The sequence below is a fragment of the Phasianus colchicus genome, chromosome 3 (genome assembly GCF_987193195.1).
Source record: "Phasianus colchicus chromosome 3, bPhaCol1.hap1.1, whole genome shotgun sequence".
NCBI classification, from domain to species: domain Eukaryota; kingdom Metazoa; phylum Chordata; class Aves; order Galliformes; family Phasianidae; genus Phasianus; species Phasianus colchicus.
In genome coordinates, this window is record NC_143438.1 from 27,653,631 (window position 1) to 27,680,370 (window position 26,740).

The 26,740-nt window shown below is 39.2% G+C and overlaps 1 protein-coding gene across 6 annotated transcripts in view; it reads right to left on the reverse strand.

Moving 5' to 3' along the window:
• The window catches only part of GRB10 (growth factor receptor bound protein 10), a 143,527-nt gene that overhangs the window by 69,550 nt on the left and 47,237 nt on the right, over nt 1-26,740 (reverse strand). For all 6 annotated transcript variants that reach the window (XM_090137156.1, XM_031589165.2, XM_031589166.2 and 3 more), the window contains one exon: nt 15,364-15,457. In XM_090137156.1, the coding sequence (XP_089993282.1) occupies nt 15,364-15,382 (19 nt within the window). In that variant the 5' untranslated portion in view covers nt 15,383-15,457. The remainder of the gene's footprint in view (nt 1-15,363; nt 15,458-26,740) is intronic.

Sequence of the window (26,740 nt, forward strand, 5' to 3'; positions counted from 1 at the left end):
CAAGCCAGGACGTGGGAGCTGGGCTTGGAAAGAAGAATGGCCATTGCCAAATGGCACCTTTCCCCCTGGTCTCAAGAGCTCCTATTGGAGAACTTACTAGTTTTATTTTTATTTTAAGTATAAATGGAGGCTAAAAACAGGTCAGTGAAAATGAAGAACACTCAAAAACAGCACTGATAAGGAAAAATCAGAGATGCTGAGATGACACAGAACAGTAGTTTTCTCCACCGTCCAAAAATCTCCCAACTCCTGTGTCACACTACATAACCACATATTACCATTCTAATTGATATTAACTGTTTGCAGTCAGTCATCTGAGACCAGTCACGATGCAAAAGAAAAAAAAATCAATTTACCAATATAGCTAGGCCTGAGAAAAACATGCTATTTGCTTCTTCTAGAATCACAGAATTCTAGACACACCAAATCAAGTTTTCTTTTTAAATCAGCTACTCAAAAACTTGGTCCTTCATTGTTTCACATCCTGCAGGCAAACTGCACCACTTAAAGTAAGTTAGGATCAGGTTAACCCAAAAGCAAAAGTCACAGACATGCTACAGAGAAAACCCACCATAACTCTATATGACTCCCCATTGGCCAGTAATGCTCCTTGTCCTTAGGAGACCCATGTATTCAATTTTACAAGGCGCACACATTCCCAGTTTGGTACTCAGAATATAATGTGATTCCTAAGGACCAGTTTGATGCTCTTCTCCACCCCGTCCTTTTTCACAGAGTTGTGGGCTGAGACCTGGGGCTACCTCCATGCATAGCCACAAAACAATACTGCTAACTGGACAGAGAACACATATTTTCTCTTGCCTGTATTCTGTTAATAAATTATCCCTTTTTGCAAGGCATGCTCCATTTTCTCCACTCTAACATCGACCAAGCTCTGTAAGCCAGAGGCAGCTGCATCCATAACAAAGGACACCCAAGGCCCCAGGGGCATCAGCACTGGCCATAGGAGAGACAGACTGCTCAACTCACTGTGTTTCACATGTGAAACAAAGCCCAGAAAGTCAGTAAAAACTGGTTCTTCCACCAAATACATGCCCTCAAACCAAAGACCAAGGCCTAAAAAGAGGCCACGCATGAACAGGACAGAGCTTAAGGTAGGCAAAATGTGTAACCATAGAACTGTTAAGCACTGGTGTTCTGATGAACTTCCTCTGATGGCTTTTTCAGGTTAACTGCTACACTAGCAATACCCATCAACATCCAAGCAGCAAGATGATATTGCTTCAGTCACCTGAATGGAGAAACCTGCAGCCAAACAGGCTACTGCACCTTGGAGGGAGAGCTGCATTTGGCCCTCGTTATAGATCCTAGATTCGCTCTCTGATGTGTGTTTTTCTTCTACCCAGTCTCTAATACTCATCATTATCTGCTGAAGAATATTTTAATGGTTATTCATGAGGGTACAAGCTATCCACCCGCACATCTTGCTGTGTTCACTAGGCACTTCATCCGCTTGCCATTCAGCTGCAAACCTCCCGGGTTAAAAACTCTTCACTCGTAGCACTTGAGATTTTGGAAGAACTATTTAAGTAGGCCTGAGCTCTCCAGGATTTTTCAACCATGTAAGCACAAACCACGAAAACCCATGCAAAAAGAATAACTTGGGTGTTTTGTGTTCTTGTTGTTGCTTTATATAAATAAGAGCAAGCTCATGGCTGAATTGCAAAGACAAACTCAAAAAATTAGCAGTCCCATGATGCCTTTTTAATATACAAACTTACAAACATGCAAGCTTATAAAAATGTATTTGTGTATGTAAGCTTGCAAGCAATAGATACCTATCAAGAGGCACTAACAAGATGCACAGTCAGTGTAAAATATATCCTTGCGCAGTAACAAATCCACTCAGACAGTGGTGCTATAGCATACCTTAACCGTGCGTGGCTTCCAGCCTCACTCTGTGCATGTCACAAACTGCCCACAATCTTTATTTGGACAGAAAGACTCAAATGTTGTTACTGCAATCCTAGCTTCATTAATAAAATTACATACTAATTGCTCAGGTCAATAGCACCTTAAATACTTTAATTACTTAAGAAGCTGCTTGTTGTCAAAAACAACAAATGCAGCTGTATCTTCCATCCTATATTTTGGTTTCTTATGGGTTTTTTTTGCTCCACTTTAAATGTGCTGTGTTTTTATTTATTTTTTTTTTTAGCTAAAAGCATCATTAGTTTAACAGAAGTTTATCCATTTTAACAGGCAAAAAGAGATTTAAGTCAATTAACAAACTCAGATTGATCTTCTCTTGAAATCTCTTGGCTTTAGGAAAAGTGCTGCAATCTTCTGCATCCCGAATGCAAGAATGTCAGCTGCTTGGGAATTATGCATTTCTCAAGTATCCTCACATGACACAGCTCACCATCCCACTTGCAGCGCTGTGTTTACGTAAAGGCAGAAATAAATACTCTAGTGCTTTATCACAGTCAGGTAAGTTCAAAGACGGTGATGACTGAGGTTTACTGCTACAATGCTACACTCTGGGGATAAATATTACTGCACAACTGATATCAAATTACAGCACTTCTACTACAGATTTCCTCTAGTTTATCAAACTAGGAAATTTGTCAATTTTCCTCCTTTATCATGTGAGCTTAAAAAAATGCTGTCTTATGTTTGCTTTATAAATGATAAAGAAATCACAGAAGGATGCTGTCCTAATTCATTTTGGAACAGATTTAATACCACAAGAAGATTTTTCAAAGCTAAAGGCACCATAAATAATGCAAAACACTGCAATATCATCAAAATGATTTTCTTTGGAGCAACGTGTTTCCACTGATGATATACAACGAACTGATAATGATATACAATTTTTTTGTTAGATCCTTAATGAACTTGTAGATTATCTACATTCAAAACAAAGCAAAACAAAAAAACAAGGAGGCTGTTTTCTTATTTAGCAAATACACAGTGTAAAGCATAAACCACAGCACTGGCAGTGTTACATCAAAACATATAGTTATCTACAAGTACTATAAAGTTTTAGGAGAAAAAAGTAAATGAACTTCTCATGTGCTTATACAACCATGAATTCTTAACTAAGATCATAAAATGGATGAAACTCCATCAGAGTTTGAAAAAAGACATGTATGAGCACTACAGAAAGTGCTAGAACTAGCTTCATAGTTTTCTCCATCTGCAACAACCCTCCAGTGCGGATTCTCCATCCAAGCTTCCTCCACAATCTTTGGGAACTCATTTTGCAATTTACCTTGCCATGAACTGAAGGGCAGCACTTCCTTTTCTACCTGACTTAAGTAAAATTCAGATTCTTATCATCTTATTATTCCATCATGGAGGCACTTTGTCAATTACAGCCAATTACTTGCTTGCTCTTTGCTATCACATTAACTTCTATAGTGTCCCCTGTACCAACAATCCTAATTTTGTCCCCCCTTGCTAACTCTTCTCCTGATACTCCCGCCCCAAACTGAGGCTGTGCTAGACCACTCTGCCTTCCCACAAGCCCTCAATAAAGAGCATACTGAAGTAACCTAGACAAGGCACATCACGTGTTTTGACTGATGTTTTTTGGGCAGACATTCAACATAGACAAGAAGTACTCAATGGCAGTTGTATCAGGTCAGTGAATAAGACACAGTCTGCTACATAGTAGTATCTTTCCAGGTCAACTTAATCTATATATAAGGACCTACCACAAGTATAAAATACTGTAAATGGATTGCAAACCTATAATGATAATATTATACACATAGAAGTTTGAGATTAGGTTCCTTCCAAGCCTATTTAAAATCTATTTAACTCACGCCACTAAAAATCTCTTTCACCTCATATACTTCAAGCCACCAAAGAAGTATTTAGATAACAGCACAAAAACATTTTTCCTCTGCCCCTTCTGTGACAGATTTGTGCTCACAATGAATATAGATCTAACACTGAGAGATAAGCCACCTTCTGCATTTGTATGACAACAACATCAGAAGGACTGATTTCAGGCTGGACCTGGACACATGCAATAGTCAAAATTAACCTCTTGAATTCACTCAGAATAAGGCTGTACGTATGCCTGAAATACACAAACAAATGCTCATATCCACATTCATTGAAAACAAACTCACACAAACTACTTTTCTTGCTAAATTATCTGTATTTCTAGCCCAATATGAATGTCTACAAATGCTTCCACTGCAGCATTTCATTTCACTTGTTAAATCACCATAAACTTTCCTTCAGAAAAAGTGTTGGCTTTTTTGCCATTACCAGCTGTACCACCAAACCTCTGGGAGACACAAGACCCTGGGGAATGCAAACCGTCTGAGAATAGCTTACTTGAAAGGACAGCTTTTTTCAGGGAAAAGTCATCAGCGCTGTGATCACAAAGTGCTCCTGCTCAAACAGTTGCTGTAAGAAAGGAGGCTTTCACCCAAGCAGTGTCTTTAACAAATTTCGCCACAACAGTCTCAATTTGCCTCGGAGCCAACAATCTGCCAAATTCATCTCTGAACTTGTTCTTCAGTGAGGGATCTCTCTGTTCTATGTTTCACCAGCCTAGCGCAGCAGGAGACATGTAGCCTGGCCCCAACTGCTATGCACTATTGCCATACAGAGAGGGTTGGGAGGCTTTTTGTTTTGCTTTGTTTGGCTGTTTTTTTAAACAGAAGGTTTACAAAGATACACAATGGTGGAAAGATATTACTGCAAACATAAATACTGTATTAGTAGACATCTTGGCTCCTACGGTAATGAAAATGAATTATATCTCATTCAATAGTTACACTCCAGCTAAATGCTAAAATCATCTTAAAGAAACTCCATGGCTTTTCACCATGCTTTATGCCTCAAGTGGTTTTCCCTTATCTCATCCCACATTTATTCCATTTTTTTTTCTTTTAATAAACACTCCAAGGTCAGTTTGCAAGGCTGCTCATGACTCCCAACTTCGACTTCATACCCCCACACACATACACAGGGAAAGCTTCAACTATCCTTCAGCTTAATTCACAGCCCTACTGCGAGTTCAGAAATATATACCTTCAATCGCTCTTAAAAAAGGACATTTATAGCACTTAAATCTGCATTATCTTTCACCACTTCCAAGTCATATGCTGCATTCAAACAAGTCACTCTATGGAATGGCTCACACATCACATCAAATCAACAGTCTACGCTTTCCCTTATATAATAAGATATAATCTCAAGTATGTTCATGTGTTATGTGTTCTTTCCAAGCCTTTATTAATTACAGAAACAATATATCGCAATGGGAACGAGATAGCTTGCTTCCCTCCCTATCAATGAGGGAAGCCCCATCCACGACTGAAAATATACTGTTTAGGACAGGACAAAACTGTTTTATATTTCTGCATAGACTTCTAAAGACACTTTGTGTATGAAGGCTGCCACAGAAGTAATGCCTCCTGTTTTATTATGTTGATCCATGACATCAGGATGTTGGTGGTATGGCAGTAGAACCTTCGCACCAACATTCCATCACATTTTGCTGCTGTGTGACAGATGGCATCAGAGGGGCAGTCTGACAACAGAGTCTGTATGAAGCAGAAGTACGTCTCTGAATTCCTGCATGCAAAAGAAGTGGCACCCATTGACATTCATTGACACTTCCTGAATGTTTCTGGAGACCAAACAGTGGATGTGAGCACAGCAAGGCGGTGGATGGTACAATTCAGCAGTGGCCACAGTCATACGAAAGAAAGACAAACCATGTTCTGGACAGCCATGCAGGCTTGGGTTTTCTTTTTTTTTTTTTTCTTTCTTTTTATTTTATTTTATTTTACATGAACATGGCATGCAGACTCTTGTTCACTGCTGGTGCAAATGCATAGCTAATGGTGATGACAATGCTGAAAAATAGTGTTTAGTAGCTGAGAGTTTGCTCTATCAAATACTGTTACTGTACTTTCTGTATGTGCTGTAGTTTCCATGGAAATAAATAGGAGACGCTACTTTCTGAGTGATCTACATAATATCCAAGCCTCAAGACAATATCGCTGATCTTCAAAATAGTAGTTGAGGCCAGGAGGTTTTCCATGGAAAGGCATACATGACTCAGAAGAGTTACAGTGGAAACACTTCAGTTTTGATTATGTCTCTCCAGGACTGGTTCCCAACTTACTGCCATAAACAAAACAAAAATTCATCTGTGAAAACAGCATGCACCCTATGAAGCACATCTCAACCGCATACTTGACAGAAATTTTGCAACAACAATATCCTCATTTTGCTAATGGGAAAAACTTAGGTAGACAACCAAGAGTGATTTGTCTCATCCCATGTAAGAGGTAATTTGTTGAAAAAGCACTTCTATCTCCTTGCCCAGCTGTCAACACCAGCAAGTACTGCTCTCATCCAGTGACGATGTAAAGACATAGGTCTTACCAGATGATCCTCTCATCAGAACTTGTGTCATTTTACACAGTTCTTGCTATCTTAAGTCTGACTTCAGTCATAAACTTAGAAACATTTTTTTATACACAGAAAATCATTTGGTACTTATATAAACGCAACTTTGCCAGCATGAAAGACTGCTTTCATGTTCACCCAACAACAAAAAAATTAGCCAGGCATTTTAGTGATATCCATTTTCTTGAATAGACAGTGGTATATACTCACCTTGACATAACTGAGTAGAGTTATAATTGCTGATATAGACCATGAACACATTCCAATGCAACTTGTTTGAATAGCTAGAAGAAATACATTTCCATGCTGGAAAAACCTGGAAATCTGCAGTTCTCAGCTTCACAGTCATCTGGCAGAACCAATGTCTTTTACAAACAGATTAGAAAATGCATTTTTAAGAAAGATGTTGTTTAAAGCTTTAACTTGCATTGGGCATTTTCCTCTCAGCTACAAGATGTGTATCTTTATTTGGCGATTCCCATTTTCTAGTACATAAATTCCTGCAATTTATCCTACCATACAGAAAATTATACTAAAATCTTAAACTAGTTCTATGCTTGTTCAGACTGCTTAACCTAAATTTGATGTGATTGTGCCCACCAAGTCTTAAAACCCTTTTAATTTTCTAGTACCATGCCAACTTTTGTTTAGTACTCATAATTCCTCCTCTAACTTAGACCTGCAAACAAGTAAAAAGGAAGCCCAGTAAGCTGCTGACTCCTAAGGAATTCTGAAGCCTTTGCTGAGAGAACTGCCATGTCTCAAACATGCCCCATTTCCCTCTTGCACACAAATCTTACCTTCCCCCTCATTCTGTTTCTTAACTCTGAAAATGTTTGTGATTTAAACATTGCTTGATTTTATGTATTGACTTGCTTATTTTAAGGGGAGCAAAGTGAATTTCTGTATTCATTCATAAGATAAAAGCCTTGCTTAGAAGATGAAGCTCATAAAAAGAAAAAATAATATATATTTGCTTCACCTGAGGCACTGGAAATAAGAGACAGAAACCAAAAGTTAAGACACTTTATCGTCAGGACAAACAATGGAAGGAAATAAAGAGCTGCACTGCCTGTTCCCCATCCTCTCAGCACTTTGATAGAGACCAAAAATACAACCTTAAAGGTCAGGAAAAATAAAAACCTAAAAACTGAATACACATCTCACAGCACTGTTTGCAGACAAGAGGACAAGAGGGCTGCATTGTGTCAGCTATTAGAAATTATCTGCCATCACTAGAGAGATCAAAGGTACATGGCTGATCAGAGGCAGAACACAAATCAGTTCAGTGTTCTTTAAATGGGGGTGGGAGTAACTCCGGTCTTTATCTGAAGAAGTTCAATGGATTTTATTCTGGGAAAAAATGATATCTAGTCCCAGAATTGCTAAATTGTACTGGTGTTCTAAGGCTGTTAAAAGGACTCTTGCCAAGCTTAAGTCTAGCTGGTTTCAAGAATTCAGGGAGAAAGTAGTTTCTGGCATAAGAACTTCCTCCACTTTGCCACACCACTGTTACAACGTTCTTAGAAATAAGTTTTGCAGGAAAGTGGGAGGGGAGCTGTATGACAGCACAGAGGCACTGTGCTCTGCATATTGATTTCACTAAAGTAGGCAGAGATTTAAAAAAGAAAACAGTTTGGTCATAGTAATTTCAAATATTGCATGTATTGTGAATCTGATTGCAATTTATCTGCATTTATTCATATTCCAGTGAACAGAATATCTTTATTTTAGACTCAAACTCAGCAGTGATGAAACCAGATTAACACCTTCGAGTTTTCCATGCAATGAAATATTGAACGGCAGTGAAAAAGATTGTTTCCATTTTCAAATATACCCTCCCCTTTACATGTCAAATCAGCTTTGAAGCTTCAGATTTGATTTTGGGTACAGTGTTAGAATTTGAAATTATTATGATACCAGAGAGACACTGTTTTTACTGAACAACTGCTTTTGTTATGGCGTGATGAAAAACTAGGCTACCTAATAAATCAACTTTTCTAGCTGGAAAGTTCATTATGTTGAGACAATGTAAGTGCCCACAGACATGTTTTGACATTTGGCTATGACAACTTCACTAAAAGGTTCAAAAAGTTCTTATATAAAGCAAAATACACTTGAAGACACCTCCTAAGAGGGAAAAAATAAGCAGAACCCATGGACATACAGGAAGATGGTAGAGTAGCACTGGCAAGAATTCAGCTCAGCCACGTTAAAAACATCGTTCCTAAGCTACCAAAAGAGCCTTTCCTGCTAGTATTACTTCCCAACCTTCTCTCAACATCTTGGCAGTACAAATTTAGTCAGATTACAAAAGAAAACATAAGCATAAATAAAGGCAATAAAATTATTCCAGAAAACATATGAGCTCATCTCAAGGTTTTACAGTCAACTTACAATGATTAAATTAGAAGAGGGCATTTCAAATCACTCAGCTCAATTATGGACCATTAAATCAAATGGAAGAAATAAGCCACCTAGGAAGCAGAGGACAACTTGGGACTGCAAGTCTCCCCATACTTGTTGGACAGTAAATACATCAGCATATAAAATAATAAAAAATATTGAAATCTATTGCACTTGGCTGCTTTAGTAATCTGCTTACAGAAGGGATGACGTAAGTAGTTAAGAACATAGATTTACACAGGAGAGAGCACAGTAAAAGTAGGATTTGGGGCTCACTTACTCAAAAAAAAAAAAAAAAAAAAAAAAGATGACAACAACAAAAAAACAACAATCAAAAAAACCACCCATGAGGTGAGAGCTCAGGAAATGATCTCAGCCCAAATACATGGGAGAAGTGCCTCATCAGAACCAGATCTTGAGACCTTGCTTTCCACCTAGTGTCTAAGTTTCCTCAAGCATATAATTTCCAACTGGACAAATGAGCTCGAGCTCCATGCTTCCAGCTGAACAGCAGCACTGTTCCACATGGATACCGGCTGTCGTGGTTTCCTGCCCATCACTGAAGCAGACTGCTGGTTTCTTAGGCTCAAGCTTTACAACCTGCAAGACCACATCCTCAGTCAATATTCCACAATGACAATAGAACTTAACCTTGTTCAAGTTCAACCATCAGCCACAAAAGCGACTTCTTAGCACAATGAAGACTTCTGATGAACTATTATTGCTTGGGAGTCTGGAACAGACAGACCAGACAGATACAAAAGGGAAACTTCCCAATAGCTTTTCTCCGGATGCCTGCCAGCTAGTGCAAGGTACTGTTACCCACTCCCTCAGCAGCCAGCCCGGCCTTGCATCAGCCTACCAGCAGACAAGTGCTCGGCAGCCAGCCAGCCAGCCCTGCAAGCACAACTGGAGGAACACAGGAACTATTTGTGATGGCAATGACATCACCTCTTCAAGCTCATAGACCTCTGGGAAAGCGTGCCAACAGTCAACAAATACACTGTTTGAGCGTTTACCTCTGCCAACAGAACAGGTTACTGTACAGAGTAACGCATCTATGCACCTAGCAGCACCTCATCCCCTTCCAGACCACCTCACCTCATGTTTCACTGTGCTGGCAATAGCTGGAGCACGCACTACCAAAATTTTCCACAAGATGCCCAGAAGTACATTCCTTCCTCCTCCATGAGAAGAAGACAACTGTGCACTGATCCTCTGCATTACCTCAGCTGAAAGCTGGCCCAAGAATGCAGAAGTACAACCACTTCAACATTTAGTCTTAGCTCCACTTGAGTGGCAGCAGGAAATACACATAACTTAGATTAGGACAAAAAAAAAGTTATAAGAGGGAGACACTATTAAATAAATAATAACCCTTGTGGGCATTTTCTTAGAGTCATCAAACGCATACTTCAGGCTAATATTAGTATTATGCCAACTTGTTTTCAAGTAAATCTGTATAAGGGGTGAGGGAAGAAAATGCCCTCTTGCACAGAGAGACATTTAGAAAGCAGCACCAGATGCTACCCAGATGCCCAATTCAGATGTTCCCCTCCTAAAGCCTCAGGCAAGAATTTAGCAAGAACGACAAGAAATGAACTTCTAATCACCCTAAATTCATACCTGATGAATCTCCTCCAGTAATAACTGGAATCAGAAATCTTGAAAGAGATAGTGTAGGAACACCATCCTTCCATTTTCAACATGACAAAAAGACTTAATCACCATAAAAGCTATATAGCTTCAGTCCCTAAGGACGGTGTTATGGACTACTTTGAGCAGGGAGCCTAACTCCTCAGCCCAGCTCCTGCAGTGCAACTAACTACTCTTTCCTAGAAACTCTTTCCTCTAACACATCAAGATCATTGCTTATGCAATAACTTTACTTTTTTTTTTTCCATAAATCACAATAGAAAATAGGCTTAAAATTTACTTTGACGATCAACATGAATAGCAAGCATGCATTAATAATACTGTAATACTAACTTTACACTTACTTTAAAAATCTCACTTGTAGAACATCCAATGAACAAGGGCACCTAAAGAATATCACACTTTGTACTATGAAATCCAAACAGAGGGGTCCTTCCATTACCACACCACTCCATAAGAGAATATGAGACAACTGGAATATTTGAGTATTTTTTTAATCCAAACTTATACTGGGTAGCTCCAGCAGAATACATTCAATTTTTAAAATCTTGATACTTATTTAAACTCCTACAAGTTAATGTATAGTCTTTTTCTCCCTTATTTTACTGTCTATCCCCGAGTTAATGAAAAATAAAAGGAAATCTGTCCCCTGCAAATACATTTATGTGAACACACAAACATTTTAAACTGCTCTTAGTCTTTACTCTCATTTCACTGATTCCATTCAATCATCATTAACAGCTTTTCTATATGCAGTTTTCCTGACACTCCATCAGCTATCCTATTCTGTCATCCTGTAGTTTGATGCAGATCTCTGAAGTTATCTGTATTAAAAACCAACCTACTTTGTTTTCTTTTCATTTTTTAATTTGTTTCGATTCTGTGTGTTCATAGGTTTGGAAACTAATATAATTAGGGAAGTTAAACTTCCATAGAGCTATTATGGATGACCTCCTAGTAACTGTGCTAACAAAATTCATCACAAAGTACAATAGAAGCCTTCTCTAAAATAAGACAAAGGTACTGTAATGAGCAAGGCAGGAAGCGGGAGCTCAGTTCTGAGTGTAATGGTAGTTAGTGTAAATCCTTTTGGCACTAATGGTGTTTTTTTCTAAGGCCGGACAATGACAACAACATTTATACAATACATGAGAAAAGTCTGGCAGCTTTTGGTACTGTCCGTAATACAAACAAACAATCTGTATTTCATTCTACATTTTCCATTCAGTACCAATTGGATTCTGAAAAAAAAATGGGTTCGTTCTGATGCACCAAATAACTGATTCATCCTAGTGGGATCCCATAACTGAAGCATATCAGAGGTAGCACTGGTACTTACTGAACACATTCTTTCGCTACAGAACTAATAACAAAACCACCTCAATTTCACATGCCTATTGCCAGGCAGATGCAAGAGATAACACATTTAAAGCAAGTAATAATAGCAGTGCTTGAGAAAGAGGCCTATGCAAGATCATTTCTCTAGGCTAAATGAGGAATCATACTGCTTCGTCTATGCCCACAGTCATTCAAAAATCCCTATTTATTTACATAGACTCATTTTTTTTTTTTTTCTTTAAGAAGCATGTTAGAAAGGTAGATTCCACCGTCACTGACTGGTATCCCTTTTACAGAAGCTCCCTATCAATTAGAAGCCAAATGTAACACTGACCAATTGCAACATGCTCACCATCTTGCTGTAGGCAAGATTTCTACCACAGCCAGCCAAAAAAGACCAAAGAGTGAGCCGACTGTTGACTCTAACAACTCATCTCACTGCTGTCAAAGCCAGAAGCATGGCAGCATTCGGCTCAGCTCTCCCTGGGAACTCCTGGGACAAAAAGCATTAAATCCAATAACAGACGAAACAACTACTAAGAGAGCAAATGCAGAACTAAAAGGAAGATGAATCTTTCTTTGCAGACCCATGGCAAAATGCATTTGTACTGGCAATCATCTCTACAAGAAAATACAAAGAAAGCAGCAGAACTGCATGATTAAAACTTCAATTAAAATCTAAGGTGACAGAATGCATCTTATTTATGCCTAACTTCAAAATCCTGAATTATAATTAGGTACAGTATCTCAAAAGTACGTCAAGTATTAATAAAAGGCACTGCCCATTAAATTCACTGCTGGGACTGGAGTTGGCATAAATTACTGCTTGTTAGAAAACCAAACAGAAATATGAGCTCTGAAACGCCTCAATGAAGAAAAGCTCAGAAGTATGAAGTGAGAAGAGAAAAAAGCAGCGGCATAGCAAGCACGTTAAGCTTACCCCCTGAAGTCTAAGGGTAAATAAATGTAGTTGTTTTTACAGTTTTCTGTAGTATGTTGTATTTTGCTATCATATTTCATGTGGCAAGGCTACTGCTAGCTAGCACAGGGAAATCAATTAAGTAACTTTATCTTGCTAATAAAGCACACTGAAGAACAACAATTCTGGCATCCAATCGAGGGTGTACTCAACCATGGGGAATAAGGCTGAGCTACCAGATGCTTGGAGATAAAGTAGAACCCTTGAGATGGGGAAGGGGGAAGGAGTGCTGGAACTGATGGGCTCTAATAAGGACTTCAGAACTGTCTCAGTGTTCTGAACTCTTGAATGCAAGAGTTCAGACTAAAATAACCATGACAGTTTCCAGCTCTGTCCTGTGCTACTGGACAGGGCACGAATGCTGCAAGCATCCCAGTCACTGTGAAATATGAAGGATATGCAAGTACTACAAGTTTTACAGAACTGAGACATGGCTAAGTCCAAACTCCTTGGAAAAAAATGAAATCACTGCTTCCCTCCCCCACCAAGCATGCTTTTACTTCCCCTTTCTCTATGAGGATTTGAAGACGGTAAATAATCATTCTGACCACTTCCATGCCGCTTTCCGTAATTCCTCAGGAAATACCACATAGCTTAGACATTTTCCTTCTCCATGCTCTAGTCTTCACTACAACTTCTGAGTGACTGCTTGAGAAATATTTGACTTGCTGTCTATTCACTGTTAAATATTGACTGTTGGACTTTCTCTGGTGGACAAAAAGGCCTGTTGGACTTCCTATGGCTTTCAGTCAGTAGCTGAAGTGTATCTGCTTCTTTACTTCAACTGAATGTTAATACTATTCCACTAGATGAAGTTTTGTTTTTATTTATGAAGTAGCTTTTGGGAATATAGGTAAGAAATCCTACTTTTTGTTCCCTGGGTTTAGTACCTTTATTATACTTACTTGCAGAATTGTTGGAAAGTGAATACTACATAATGGTTATAGATAAAAATGTATGTTATTAGCATTTCTATACAAAAGCAGTTATTAACCTGTTCATAGGAAAAATACCACTCCATCTGCACTCAACTTCCAGCATTTGTTTTACCTGAATATTTTAAGACTCCTTGCTTTATATAAAGCATTCTCTGCTAACAAATCAGCATCTGCTTGAGTAAAAGAATGATTCAGCAGGAAACACGTACTTGAAATACCCTTCACAAGAAAGAGCTTATTCATGCAGGGACAGTTGGCAGGGATATCTCAGTCTCCGCTAGCATGCTCTTTTTCCAGTTTGTGTAGAAAAGATTCAGATGCCTCAGAGGAAGCTAATCACCATTTTTATAGGCTGTGGAAAGCAGGGTCTGGTTCAGAATTGTAAGTGCTTGTACCAAAGCTGCCTGAGTAAAAAGCAAAGGGCCGTAAGTTAATGTTCAAAAGATACTGGCAAATCTGATGTGCTGACTGAGCAATGTGGCCAGGTATGAATTACAAGTGTATACACTAGAAACAAACAGAAAAATTAACTTCAGAAACTAGTGGGAATAACAACTGTGTCCTGACTTAGAAACAGGCCTTTAACAACCACTACCCTCCATTAAAAGCGTTCTGTGTAAAGATACCTGCTTTGGAAATTAGTTTGGACCATTTTGCACAGACATTTGACTCCAAGGAGCAAGAGCAGAGCCACACTCCAGGTGACCCCATATGGATGACCCCATTAATTTAAGGGGGATATTCACAAATAGCTTCAGAAGAAATCACCTATGTAAATCTGCTCCAGAATTTGCACATCTCAAGGTAGGTGAAATTAATGCTGTTTCCAAGAAAGGAATTGTGCTGCATGAAAGCATGCTACAATGCACTGCTTCTGCTACTAAGTTTTGGGTTTTTCTTCGGGGCAACCTGTTATTTCCTATTTTCAACGGAAAGTAAAGTTTTAAACCAAAAAATCTAAGGTGAGAGATTCTCTATATGTTTGAAACCCAGATAGTATTGAGGACCTACAAGTCATGAAATTCCAATCTTGCTGCCCTTGGCAAATCAAATAAACTGGATTTTTAAAGGAAAAGTTAAGCATATAACTTTTAGAAGACTAAGTTCAAGAACTTGATTCCAAGTTAAGCCATCAGGAACCCTAAAGATACGAGCGCTCGCTGATTAAGACAGCACTTTCCATTATTCATTATTTCTAAGCCAAAAACTGAAGGTGTGCTAAATAGTCCCCACTATACGACAGTAGTCATATAGTCCCCACTTATGACAGTAAATACTTTTTTTGTTTTGTTTTGTTTTTAAGGTGTCTGGAGTTTTTAAAGTATTTTTTTTTAAACACTGCAAATGCTGAATTAAATTTCAGTACTCCCTAAAAACAGGAGAACATTCCTTCTGCTCAAGCTAGTAAACTCAGCTTGAGCTCCAAGACTTCAGATTCTTCTAAGTAGGTGCTTAGTGAACTTCATCCACATCTAACAACACAGTTGTGATGAAAAACCCCACATCTCCAGCTCTTCTATTCCAACCACTCAAAGCTTAATTTGATAAATGAGAAGGAAAAAACGCAAACTGGACACAAAACTTTCTCTTCATACTCAGCACTTTTCCTTGAAGGAAAGATTCCCACTCATCATTTCTTACCTTGGTGATTTAGGGACATGCGATTAGATGGTTCCTGGAAACCTGGTTCCACCAGATCCCGCCGACCATGAGCTGAAGTCTGATCTACATTGTCCTAAAAAGAAAAGAATAGAAAAATCTCAATGAAAACAGGCACAGTGCTTTCTGTAAGCTACACTGCATAGAGCAAATAACACTGACACAAGAAAAATCTCTGCTGTATCTCTCAAAGGAGAAACCAGTATTGGAGAATGGGGAAAAGAATAGGTTAGTGCACAGAGAGGGGGATACTGGTCAGCTACAGTAATACAGGCAGCACAAATCCAGAATAAATGACCATGCTGATGGCTCATTTGGATGTCAATTTCATATTTCAAAATGGGAAATAACAGTGTAAATGTATTTCCCAGTTCAACAGAAGTTTCTTCTTGCATCAAATTATGTGGAGGTTTGGGGTTTTGTTTTCTTTAATTCCAGCTCTGTGGCTTAGGGGTTAGTAACTAATTAACTGGACTGAAACAGATTCAGTAGTGAACTACCAAACCTCGAGAGGAATCAGAAGTTCAGTTTAGAAAAACATCCATGGTTCTGGATGCCAACCTGAATTTTTTTCATACTAGAACTCTCACAAGATCAGGTTTCACGAAGTTTTAACACAGACTGAATTTGGCTAAGTCTAAAATACCATGGTTTCTCACAGGGCTTGCCAAAAATGAAGACTAAGAAAAAGCAGGAAAATTGAACTATAAACAACAACAACAACAACAACAAAAAAAAACAAGAAAAAAAAACAAGAAAAAAAAGAAAAGCAAGATAACTCACAATGGGTTTCAGAAATATAAGTAGGAAATTTAGAGCTGGTACACAGTTTTACAAAGCTCTTATATCTTTGCATATACCAGTTCAATGTTACAAAGAAAAACAAAAGCAAGTACCTGGAGTTGACTGCACAAATACATAACTGCCTATGATATACACAATGGTACTTATGTCAAAGCACAGGAAGCACTTTCATGGAAAATTATGTAATTATAGCAGAACTAAGGACATGGACTCTGAGCAGCACTTCAACTACATGTAACTGTGAGCTAAACTCAACAGTTCTAGCTTACAGAATATAAGCTAATGCTCAAAATCAGAACGTACACAGTGTTTGAGGATAAGAACATAAATAGTTAGATAGGATATTAAATAAATTGTATTATCTATTCTTCAGAGAGACTGCCTCAAACAGCATATTTGAGCTTTTCTTAAAGAATTGATTTATACCTAAAAGGAGTGCCTTTAGAGCCAGCATGACTGGGGACCAATTCAGGAATCCATAGGCACTCATAAGACAAAAACTGTCATCACCAGCATGACTGAGTGAGGCTTTTATAAATAAATAATTTATGATAAGACACACATAGTATCTATCTACGTCAGATAAAATAGAGACCACTCAAGAGGTTGGCTACTTCCTCCCTTCAGATCTCACTTTTCATAGTTCTCTTTTCCTGTGGGTAACACACAGTCAGCACTGATCTGGACCACAACAAATCAATTTCAAATTTCAGGCAGGAGAGTTAGGACTAACTAGTATGAGAAGATAACTGCAGGAAGCGGAAATCACACAGAAAACAAAGAGCCTGTTCACCAAGAAGTTCAGTTTAAATCCTTCAAAAGCTCTAAGGGCAAAAGTGGGCAAGTTTATATAGGAAAAGTTTCAGTCAAAACTCACAGCTGAAGCCCATTTGCTCCTCAGTTATTTCAAACCCAGTACATAGTCTGAGCTGAACTTTGCAGACACTGAGAATAGAGAAGAAGCATCTTTCCTCTCAGCACAGAGCTCATCTTTGTACATTTCCATTTGTGAAACTCAGTATCATGTATGTTTGTCATGTAGATAAAATCCACAGATGCAGTTGAGCAGCCTTAGTTCCCTTCCTGGAAACAAGTGTGAACAACTTTCTCATGTATGCAGCTGTATACTGCCCCACAGCTAGAGGAGAGCAACAGGTCACACCACAGAAATTAAAAGAGGAACAAGAAAAACAGTTGTAAGCAATCTGTTGCAAGCATAAGGTGCTTTCAGCTGTCCCAACACATAGAAGCCCTTACTGAAAGGCAAAGTCCTTGCTTCTACAGAGTAATGGAGGTAAGATGTGGTCGGAATGCATCTGTTTACTTTGGGGCACTCACATTGTGTGTAGTGACACACAATGGTTAATGGAGAAGACATTATTTCAGAGATGAAGGCTCACAGCTGTCTGCAAGCACATAACTCCTCAACTAAAACAGATTTTTAACTAACAGATGCCAGTAATTTAGAGGAACAGTATATCCCTCCTCTGGTATAACCTCACAGTTGCACCAGAAGATGCTGAAAACCATAGGCCTTATTCACAAAGTTTAATCCAAGATCACAGTACAATAAATAAATCAGTGTTTTCAGAAGCAGAAGTTTCAGTTCCTAGGCCAGCGACGGGATGCCCCTGCCTGTTTCAGAAGGTGCAACCGTCGCTCAGGTCTGCAGAGTTTGCCCAAAGGTTGAGCCAAGCACAGAGCAAAAGGTTTCCTCAGGGCACTCAGGGCCAGCACAACCCTGTTGCTAACGTAAAGCAGCAGGCCTGCATAAACAAAACCACACCTGCTAATGCAATGCAGGCAGCCAAGGAAAGGTAAGCACCGGGCAATTTTTAAAAGCTCATGATAGTTTCACATGACCCTCCAGAATCTATTTATGTCAGTTTTTTAAAGATAAATAATGGCAACTCGCCAGCTGCAGTAGAGATCAGACAGACACAGGAACGAGGTTAAAGGAAAGAAATGAGGGAAAAAAAAAAGTTATAGTTGCTCTGTGCCAAGGTGCTGTGGCACAGCCCCAGCATGGCCTCGTCAGGAGCACAGTCATAGCCCAGACCCCTAAGCACACAGGCACCTGCTTTGGCCCATCACTGCCCCACTGCTGAAACCAGGCTCCCCATAAGTCATGTGTTCCACCATGTTTTAATCCTCAGATCCCTCTTCTCTTCCAATAAACGCTCTCAATATGAAATTAATGCATGTTACTTAACTTACTGTACCATCCAGCTATTACTGTATTTTTAGAAGCTAGTTGAGGCATTAGCCCTCACTAACTTGTTTGCACATACTATTTTCTCTGTCAGTCAGCATCTGTGACCAAGGATGATTTAATCAAGTGACTAGCAAGAGTGTGAGAAGGATCTGAAGCATGGTTTATTTTTATAGAGTCTCTTAAAGCAGTTAGCATTTTATATAGCCAAACACTGGCATTATAGGTTAGATTTCAATGTCCTTTTGTAAACTGCAATGCAGAATGTTCCATGTTGGCATCATACCAAGAGCCAAAGTCCATTCATAGAGAGTGTTATCTCTATGTATCAGTAACCCAGACAAGCTGGATCCATTTTTCAATCTATAACCAAGCCTTTCAAGGTACACTCCTCCAAATTCAATACACTGTGTCTGCTGCTATTTGTGCTAGCGTAAGTATTTCAGTTATCAAAGAAAACACTGAATCCGGTATTTAAATCAGAGAATCAGTCAGCCGCATACTATAGTAGCTCTGCTGTCTGCACAAGTGTTCTCTAATCACTGCCTTGGCTCCCCATGCTACTGTTCCTGCCTGCAGTTTAGCTCAGTGTTTGCTTGGAACAATATCTATCAGCATGAGACGTTATTCAGCTGACCACTGTATTGCTGCTACTCTCATCCTGGTTCCTCCAGAGAAGGTTAACTAGTCAGTCAGGCTAATCTCAAATAGAGCTTAGATAAGAGGAATTACATCCAAAAGTACGTACAATAAAGCACCACCCACACTTCCCTTCTCCCCCATTTCTTTGCACAAAAGGGACCTGAATTCAGCTAAGACAGAGTAGCTTTCTCTTGAAGTCTGGAAATCCCCTTTTCTTGAACACTTCAGCTTTTTCTAACTTAAGCTGTCACTAGAAGTTTAAGAGATTAAGGAAGGCTACCAGCGACAGCAGAGCTTCTCGGAAGCTCCTGGGACTGTGCCCAACCATGGATGTCCAGACCACCAAGATGACAGTCCCTGATTTTAGATTTACTGTAGCTGTTTGCAAGCCCATACAGCCGTGCCCCTGAACAAAAGGTTCAATTGAGCAAGAGTCACGCATACTCATGCCAGCAATCCCACAGTGACAAATTAAGATCATGACATACTTCTGATGTTTGTACACTGTCCAGCACAACACAGTCAAGTCAGACATGCTGACGGGTTCCACTGCAGTTTGAGACTATCAACACAGATACGCCTCAGTTTACACACAAGCACTCCTCAGCAACAGTAGCTCCCTACCTGCAGATGTGACTTAATCATACCAAGTAGATGTTTCAAAACTAGTCAAGCAAAAACAGAAGATAAGCCAGGTCATTACCTGAATCACCTTAGCTTTACCCTGTTTAGGCTACTTGCGCGAAGCAGAATTAAGTATTCTTTTAGTACATGTTGAAGAAAATATTGCAAAGCACAAGCCATTATTAAAATTCACTCAGGAAGAATCTACCAAAGGCAGCTGAAGAGTAGACAACTCCTGGCCCGGGCAGCCCAGAAGCAGAGAAAGGACAAATACCTGCAAACTTGCTACTCTGAATCAAAGGACAAAGAAATGTTCATCTGCCTCTGCATCTGACCCAGTATTGCTGTTCTTTGTATGCTTCTGTAATTTCATTAGGCAATAAACAGATTAAGAAGCATTTCTCCTAAGGACCATATCATGCAATTCTTTACTCTTTTTTTGTAAGCTAGGCTTCCTTTTTCACGCCACAGTTTTGCAGCTTTGGTCTACGTAAAGCACTAGATGTACAGAGTCTATTATGGTAAGAACCAAGTAGTCAGCTATTCACTAAGTTCACTTTCCTATAACTTCCTGGTACATGCAGCCATCAACACAGTTTTCGTTCTACCATAGACCCATAGTATACACATACGCCTTCACAGGACTATTACAGAAAAGAAATCCACCCAATAGAACCAACTCAGTGTTCAAGTTCTAATCTAAACTTGACAGTTGAAATCAACTGGTAACACACACAATGCTTTCTTAAACAATGCATGTCATCAAGCTTTTCTGCAGCTAAATACAGCAGCACAGCTCCCCAGCAGATAGGCTGAAAGCACGTAGTACCAAACAGCTATCTTATCACTGATACCCCAGACCTTGAGGACATTTTTCTCAAGTACAGTTGTGAGGGAAAAGCCAGACTCTCAGGTTTGACCAATGTCACAGCTTTGCATATGATTTCAAATTTACTCAAAAATATTTCTTGCTGCCTTTTCTTAGAGCATCTTTCCCTGGGCCAGTGCTTAATATACAGCAGAAACAAGCAGAAAAATAAAAAGGCTTTTCATACCAGGCAAAAAACTTTACAGCAAAGACAACCCACATATTACATAATTAAGGAGCTGTAACTAGGTTTCCTGCCTCTAAACTGCAGTCATTTGACTAAGTAAGAGCCAAGTGAAAGGCTCAGTAAGTCAACAGTGTAACTGCGAACCTAAAATTTTAACATTCCCATTGCTAAGAGAGCTTGTACAAACAAGGGCTTAAAACACAGCCACTTAACTCTGTCAAAAGTCAGGCTCTGTCCTGAACTAGCAAAACCACTAACTGCTGGAATTATTCTGATTTTACAAGACTTCTGCTAAGACTGACAGTGATAACCCTAGGGGCCAGCAACAGATAAACCCAGTTTGGGATTATCTGAGCAGCAAAGCTTGCAGCGTGCTCCGTCCTGTACTCCACCTGACACACCACAGCACCTCTGAGCACAGAGGCTGAGAATCACAGAAAGCATGCAGTAACCTGGCAGGGTGCACAGAACGATCACTATCCTCATATTCACACAACTCTCAACAGATTTAACAGCTCGCTGTATACATATGCAAAAGTTACAAGAAACACAACATATCAGGAATTACTGAAGATAGAAAGAAAATGAGAGACTGACAGACAGACCTGTGTCCATGGTTTACGTCTCTGCAGTGACAGGGAATTTGTTAAAGTTGTGATCACAGGAATTATATTACATCTCATGATACACAGAAGGCAGAAATGCTTGCCAATTTGCCCTTGGAAGAACTTCTCTCCTGACCCCCTTCTGGGTTTTAATACCCCACTGACCAGAAAGTCGCTCAAGTCAGCAAAAACTGGGGCTCTGGAGACTGTCAACACCTAAACCCCATAGTGCGCACGCCCCCAGTCAGCAAAGCATTTCTTCTCCTACATCAAGGAAAACAGCTTTCTTAAATACATGGACTGATACAGTTATACAACATGCTGGTATAGCTGAGCCAGAAAGTTATTTTCTGAGGGTGTTTCAGATTTATTTTAAGGAGTATTTCTAGTTACGGGACTTGTCATTACCTGCACTACAGCTGCTACCCTGGCAGTATTGCTTCTTAGCAGGAGATATCACTAGTTACTGGTCAGTTTCACCATTAAAAAAAAAAAAAAAAAAAAAGTGGCTCTTCAGTCCCAAATCCCAGGAAAAAAAAAAAAACTACTACTGTTGCAAGAGCTGGAGCATGATTAGCATCCTCCCAACAGATTTGGCAACAGCAGTTTATTTGTAAAAGACTTTTCTCTGTATACTGGAGTTAGCTGACAACTTCAATTCAACCCTTCAGCATGCACACATGCTAGCTTTGCAGATGCCACTTCTATAAGGTAGTCTTGGTAAAACTGGTATTAGCAGGGCTTGCAACTCTATTGTACAAATAATTTGGCAAGAGTTATGTCAAACTAAAATTGTTTCATTATAACAGTTCTCTTTTAGTATAAATTAACCACTTCTGCAAGAATTCAGCTGTCTCCCAGATTCTCCTCACAGAGAAAATGGGTAGTATATTCCACAGTGTGCACTCTTTGGACCATAGTGTCATTTATTATGGTAGAAGAAATCCAGTGCATCATGATTGTTGCCTTTTAATCAGCTAGCAAGAAGCAAATCCAGCTGACAGGCTTAGAAATGCTAAAAGCTTTGTTCTATTTTTAATGAGTCTAAAACCACTCCAGCTGTTAAGAGACAGTTTACATAGTTTACAGCTAAAATAAAATCTTGAAATACAGAGAAGAAACAAGCACAAGATTCTCAATGAACACAGTAACTAATCAGAGCTGTCTTATGCTAGAAAGCACTTACAAAAATGAAGCATTTACTTTCTTATGTCTGTTCTTTTTTTGATACATACACTAAGTTCCTTTCCGCTTCTACCACTAAGTAAGTTTAATATTACAAAACAGCAGTGGTCTGAGATCTTTACAGTGGATAATTACATGCTTTATGGAAATTGTGTTTCTTCAACTGGTGCCCATAGAACCTGAGAATGAATCTTTGAGCCTGTACTTATCCATAAATTTTCCTGACCTCCAAGGCAAGGTCCTGCCACTGACAAGGCTACCAAAATCCTTTTTTACTCTTTGGTTTTGGTCAATATTGACTCCAGCAACAGTATCTGGAAGATCTATTTTCTGTGAAAGAACTGTATCTACCAGCAGAAATTATGCAGACTAATTGAGTTTTGTTACTCAAAGCATAAAATCAACTTCAGTAAGAAATCATATTCCTCTGTTTTTTTAAAGAGGCTTTTTAGTAAGTCCAGCATCATTCTATTATTGAAAAACTGGTAAATTATGTCATCCATGACAGTGTTGCTACTTTCTAACATATCGAAAGATTGTATAGGACAGTCATTTCCAACCTGCTGCTCTCCCCACACTCATCAGATCTGTGAGATATAAGGTAGCTTGTCTGTTCTATTTGGCATCGCCTCCGCTAGAGCTCTGATTATAGCAATGCTGCTTCTAAGAACGCTGGCTTTGGGAGCCAGGTCTGGAAAGCAGCCTTGCACGAAGTGGACAGGAGATGTTCTACGAACCGCCTCGGACAGTCTGTCCCAGGCTGAGGCTGACGCCGCCCTGCATTAACCTTGGGAGGCTCAGTGCTTGGAGAGATGACCCGACCCGGTGGCCTCTGAGATTTGGCAACAAAGCAAGGCACTCGGGTGTCTCAGGCCAGGGGAGCGGGGGAGGGAGGAGAGAAAGGAAGATTCTATCTAGGTTGTAGGTATTAACATTTCTACGTAAGCACACGCTCTTTAAGGATAAGACATTCAAGCCTGTACACTCTGGGAAGCAGCAGCTACAGCCAGATAACCTAAATTATATTGAAGTGTAGTCTCTCATAGGTCATTTTCTCTGAAAACTCAAAAGTGATGAAATACTAACAATGGAATGGCAGTAGCATAAAACACACCACAAAGAAATTTACGCCACTCAAATATGGGTCTGTTTGCTTACAGGCAACAGTACTGTCCCTTTTTGTCTTGTTGGCTCAGGTGTGTAGAGGTTTTGAGCCCTTTTGGGCAGGTGAAGGCAATTACTTACAGCCGTTGGCAGAGCTGGTGAAACAATTAATCTCCCAAAGGTTAGTGCCACCATACTCACAGAGACCTCAAAAGCTCACCAGACACTAGCTAACAAAGTAACCCTCAAAGTGCTAATGAAATTACTCTTAGGAATTTCAAATTTGAAACATGATGAATTTCAAATGCCACGTTAAACAAATCTATATATAAGATTGCTCTGATATCCTTACTTGCTTCAACGATTAGTTATATGGTCTTCATCTATTTCCTATCCTATTTGATCAAATTTTCTAATTTTGGGTGTGCTTAATATCCCACCCTTCCTTCCCCGAAGAGTGATTCTTGGCACTAGGTAAGTAATTTAACAATAAATAAATAAATAAATAAATAAATAAATAAATAAATAAATAAAGGCACGAGCCTTTTGTTGTGCTTATACTGTAAGCCTTTGGAAAAAAAAGTTTTAAAATTAATCCAGAACATGCATGTATTTCTGCATTTCGTTATGTCTGAATCTCATTTCACATCCAGAGTTTTAAGAAAGTGACATTACTGTATCTTTCATGCCAGTGATCAAAACAGTTTTCATAAAAAATCTCGATAATTGATGTTGATTAGATTCAAAGTCACCACTCCCAAACAATACCAACAGTTAACAATATTTCCAATACAAATTATGCTGCCACATACAAATTCTCAGTTCACACACACGTATATCACAATGGAGTGACTGTCATGTTTCCCCTTTCTTAAGGAAAGTGTGCTGCACCAGTTATTTTGCATCAAGATGACTTCATCACAAAACCTTCAATGACTTAACATCCTCCAAAGAAAGAAAATTCTCAAAAGTTTAGCCATTTGCATTTAAGTAGTAACTAATTACACATGAAGGTGCAAGCTGTCCCAAGAAAATCCAATACAATGTGTAAATCATTAGTTTTGCACAAATTGGTTCTTGGGGGAAAAAAAAAAAACTCCACCTGCTTGCTAACAGCAAGAGTGTCCATCACCTTCTCAAAATAGGAAGGTTTTGTTTTCATTTTAACACTTGCTGTTTGTATCATAAATGTGTCAAGAGAACCGTGGGGCACCTCCAAACAAGTATCTCAAAGCACTTCTAACCTTCACTGCAACACTTCAACACTGTTAACAAGAGCTGCTTTAATTCTGCATAAATCTTCTGAGTATTAATGTATGTTAAAGCCTTGACAGATCTAAGTTTTCATAATTGCCAGTGTGATACTGAATGAAGGACCAGCTTGCCAAAAACTACAAAACAAGGTAACCAACCCAAACAAGACAAGCACAGGTACACAGTCTCCAACCGGGGATGCATTTCAACAGACATTGCAAAGCTGGTCAACAGAAAAGCTTAAGAAACCCCCTAGTAATAAGACTATTTGACTGTACCAGTTTCAGCAGTGCTACAGCTATTAACCATAAGAATATTTCTGTTAAATGGCTTTATAACCTTCCTTCCATGGAAGGTAGGGTATAACCTCCTCTTTTCCCTGAAAGCGTTGCTGAAGATACTGGAGGAAATGACTTTGCAGGTCATGGGGTAGGTGCTTCCAAGTAGTTACCTGGCTCCAGCTGAGCTAGTGATCAGCTGTGGGTTTCAGACTGGAAACTTAAAGCAGCACCATTAATATTTATGATACTACTCTCTCTGGTTTTCAGCACTTTTTTTCCCAACCAAAAAATGCAGATTTACAGAATAAAGATAGGAAAATATCCTTGCTGAGATTAAAGACAAATTAGAGATTAAACCCCCCCCCCCAAAAAACTACAAAAATTGTAGGATTAGGAAGAAAAGAAATACTTTGAACTTGGCTTCAGAAGCAAACTGTGAGTGAAAGAAGCCACCTCTGGATACAGTTGTCCTGAGGACAACTAGCTAAAAAAATTAAAGTTAATAGTGACAAATTTCTTGGGAGCTCATTAACACACCACCACAATACAGACAGCATGCATGTAATCTTGCATCCTAGAAATGCGTATTATTGTGTCAATATTCCTGTTTCAGAATTTGCTAGTGGGACAATTTGATGAAAAGTTTCTGGTCTTGTGGGTTTGAGTTTATTTTAATCTACAGGGCAAGCCATACTCTAAAAGACATGGTGTCAGAAAACTATTTTTCCAATGTGCTCTCATCTGGCATAGCAGTTATGGTTTGTGACTAAACTATCCAGCCAATTCACATTCAACTACCAACAGTTTATCACAATTTTGAGGACATAAAGAACTCCAGGAAAACAAAAATACAGAAGATGTCTTTTTCAGAAAATGCTTAGCACTCTTTGGTAACCATTTGCTCATGCCAGAAAAAAAACAATACTTCATAGAGAATTTTCATCAGCATGCATGCAGGAAGGTATTCCTCTCACTGAACTTACAATACACTAGCCTATACTTACTTCCATATGGTCAGAAGTAGAGAAATGGGCACTACAAAGTCATAATTCACATTCATCTTAGAGAACAAGCTCTGCAAGTGCCTCCAGCTACAAAATGTATAAAATGATGATCTCATATGTTGAAGACAGTACTCAGTTTGAAAAATCCCAAGTTCATAAAGAGTTCTAACTTATTATTATTTCTTTACTTTAAATCTCGGAACCTTGAGTGCGAAAGCTCACAAACCACTTAGCAAGGCACAGCTTCCCCATGCTGCCCCAAGGCTGTCAGGGGAGATATGGCTGGCAGTACAACCTCAGAAAAGGCAGTGTGGCAGAGAGCCTGCTTCAATCTAAGCTTTGGGAAAGAAGCTACCCACCAAGGAAGGCAGCAGCGTGCTGTGATAGGAGACTGAGTACCAAAACAATGACAAGGAAGAATGGCTTTAAGCTAAAAGAAGGGACATTCAGATTAGATGCTATGAGGAAGTTCTTTACTCAGAAGGCAGAGTGGCACTGGCACAGAAAAGCTGTGAGTGTCCCAACTCTGGAGGCACTCAAGACCAGGTTGGATGGGGCTCCAGGTAGCCGGATGTGGTGGGTGGCAGCC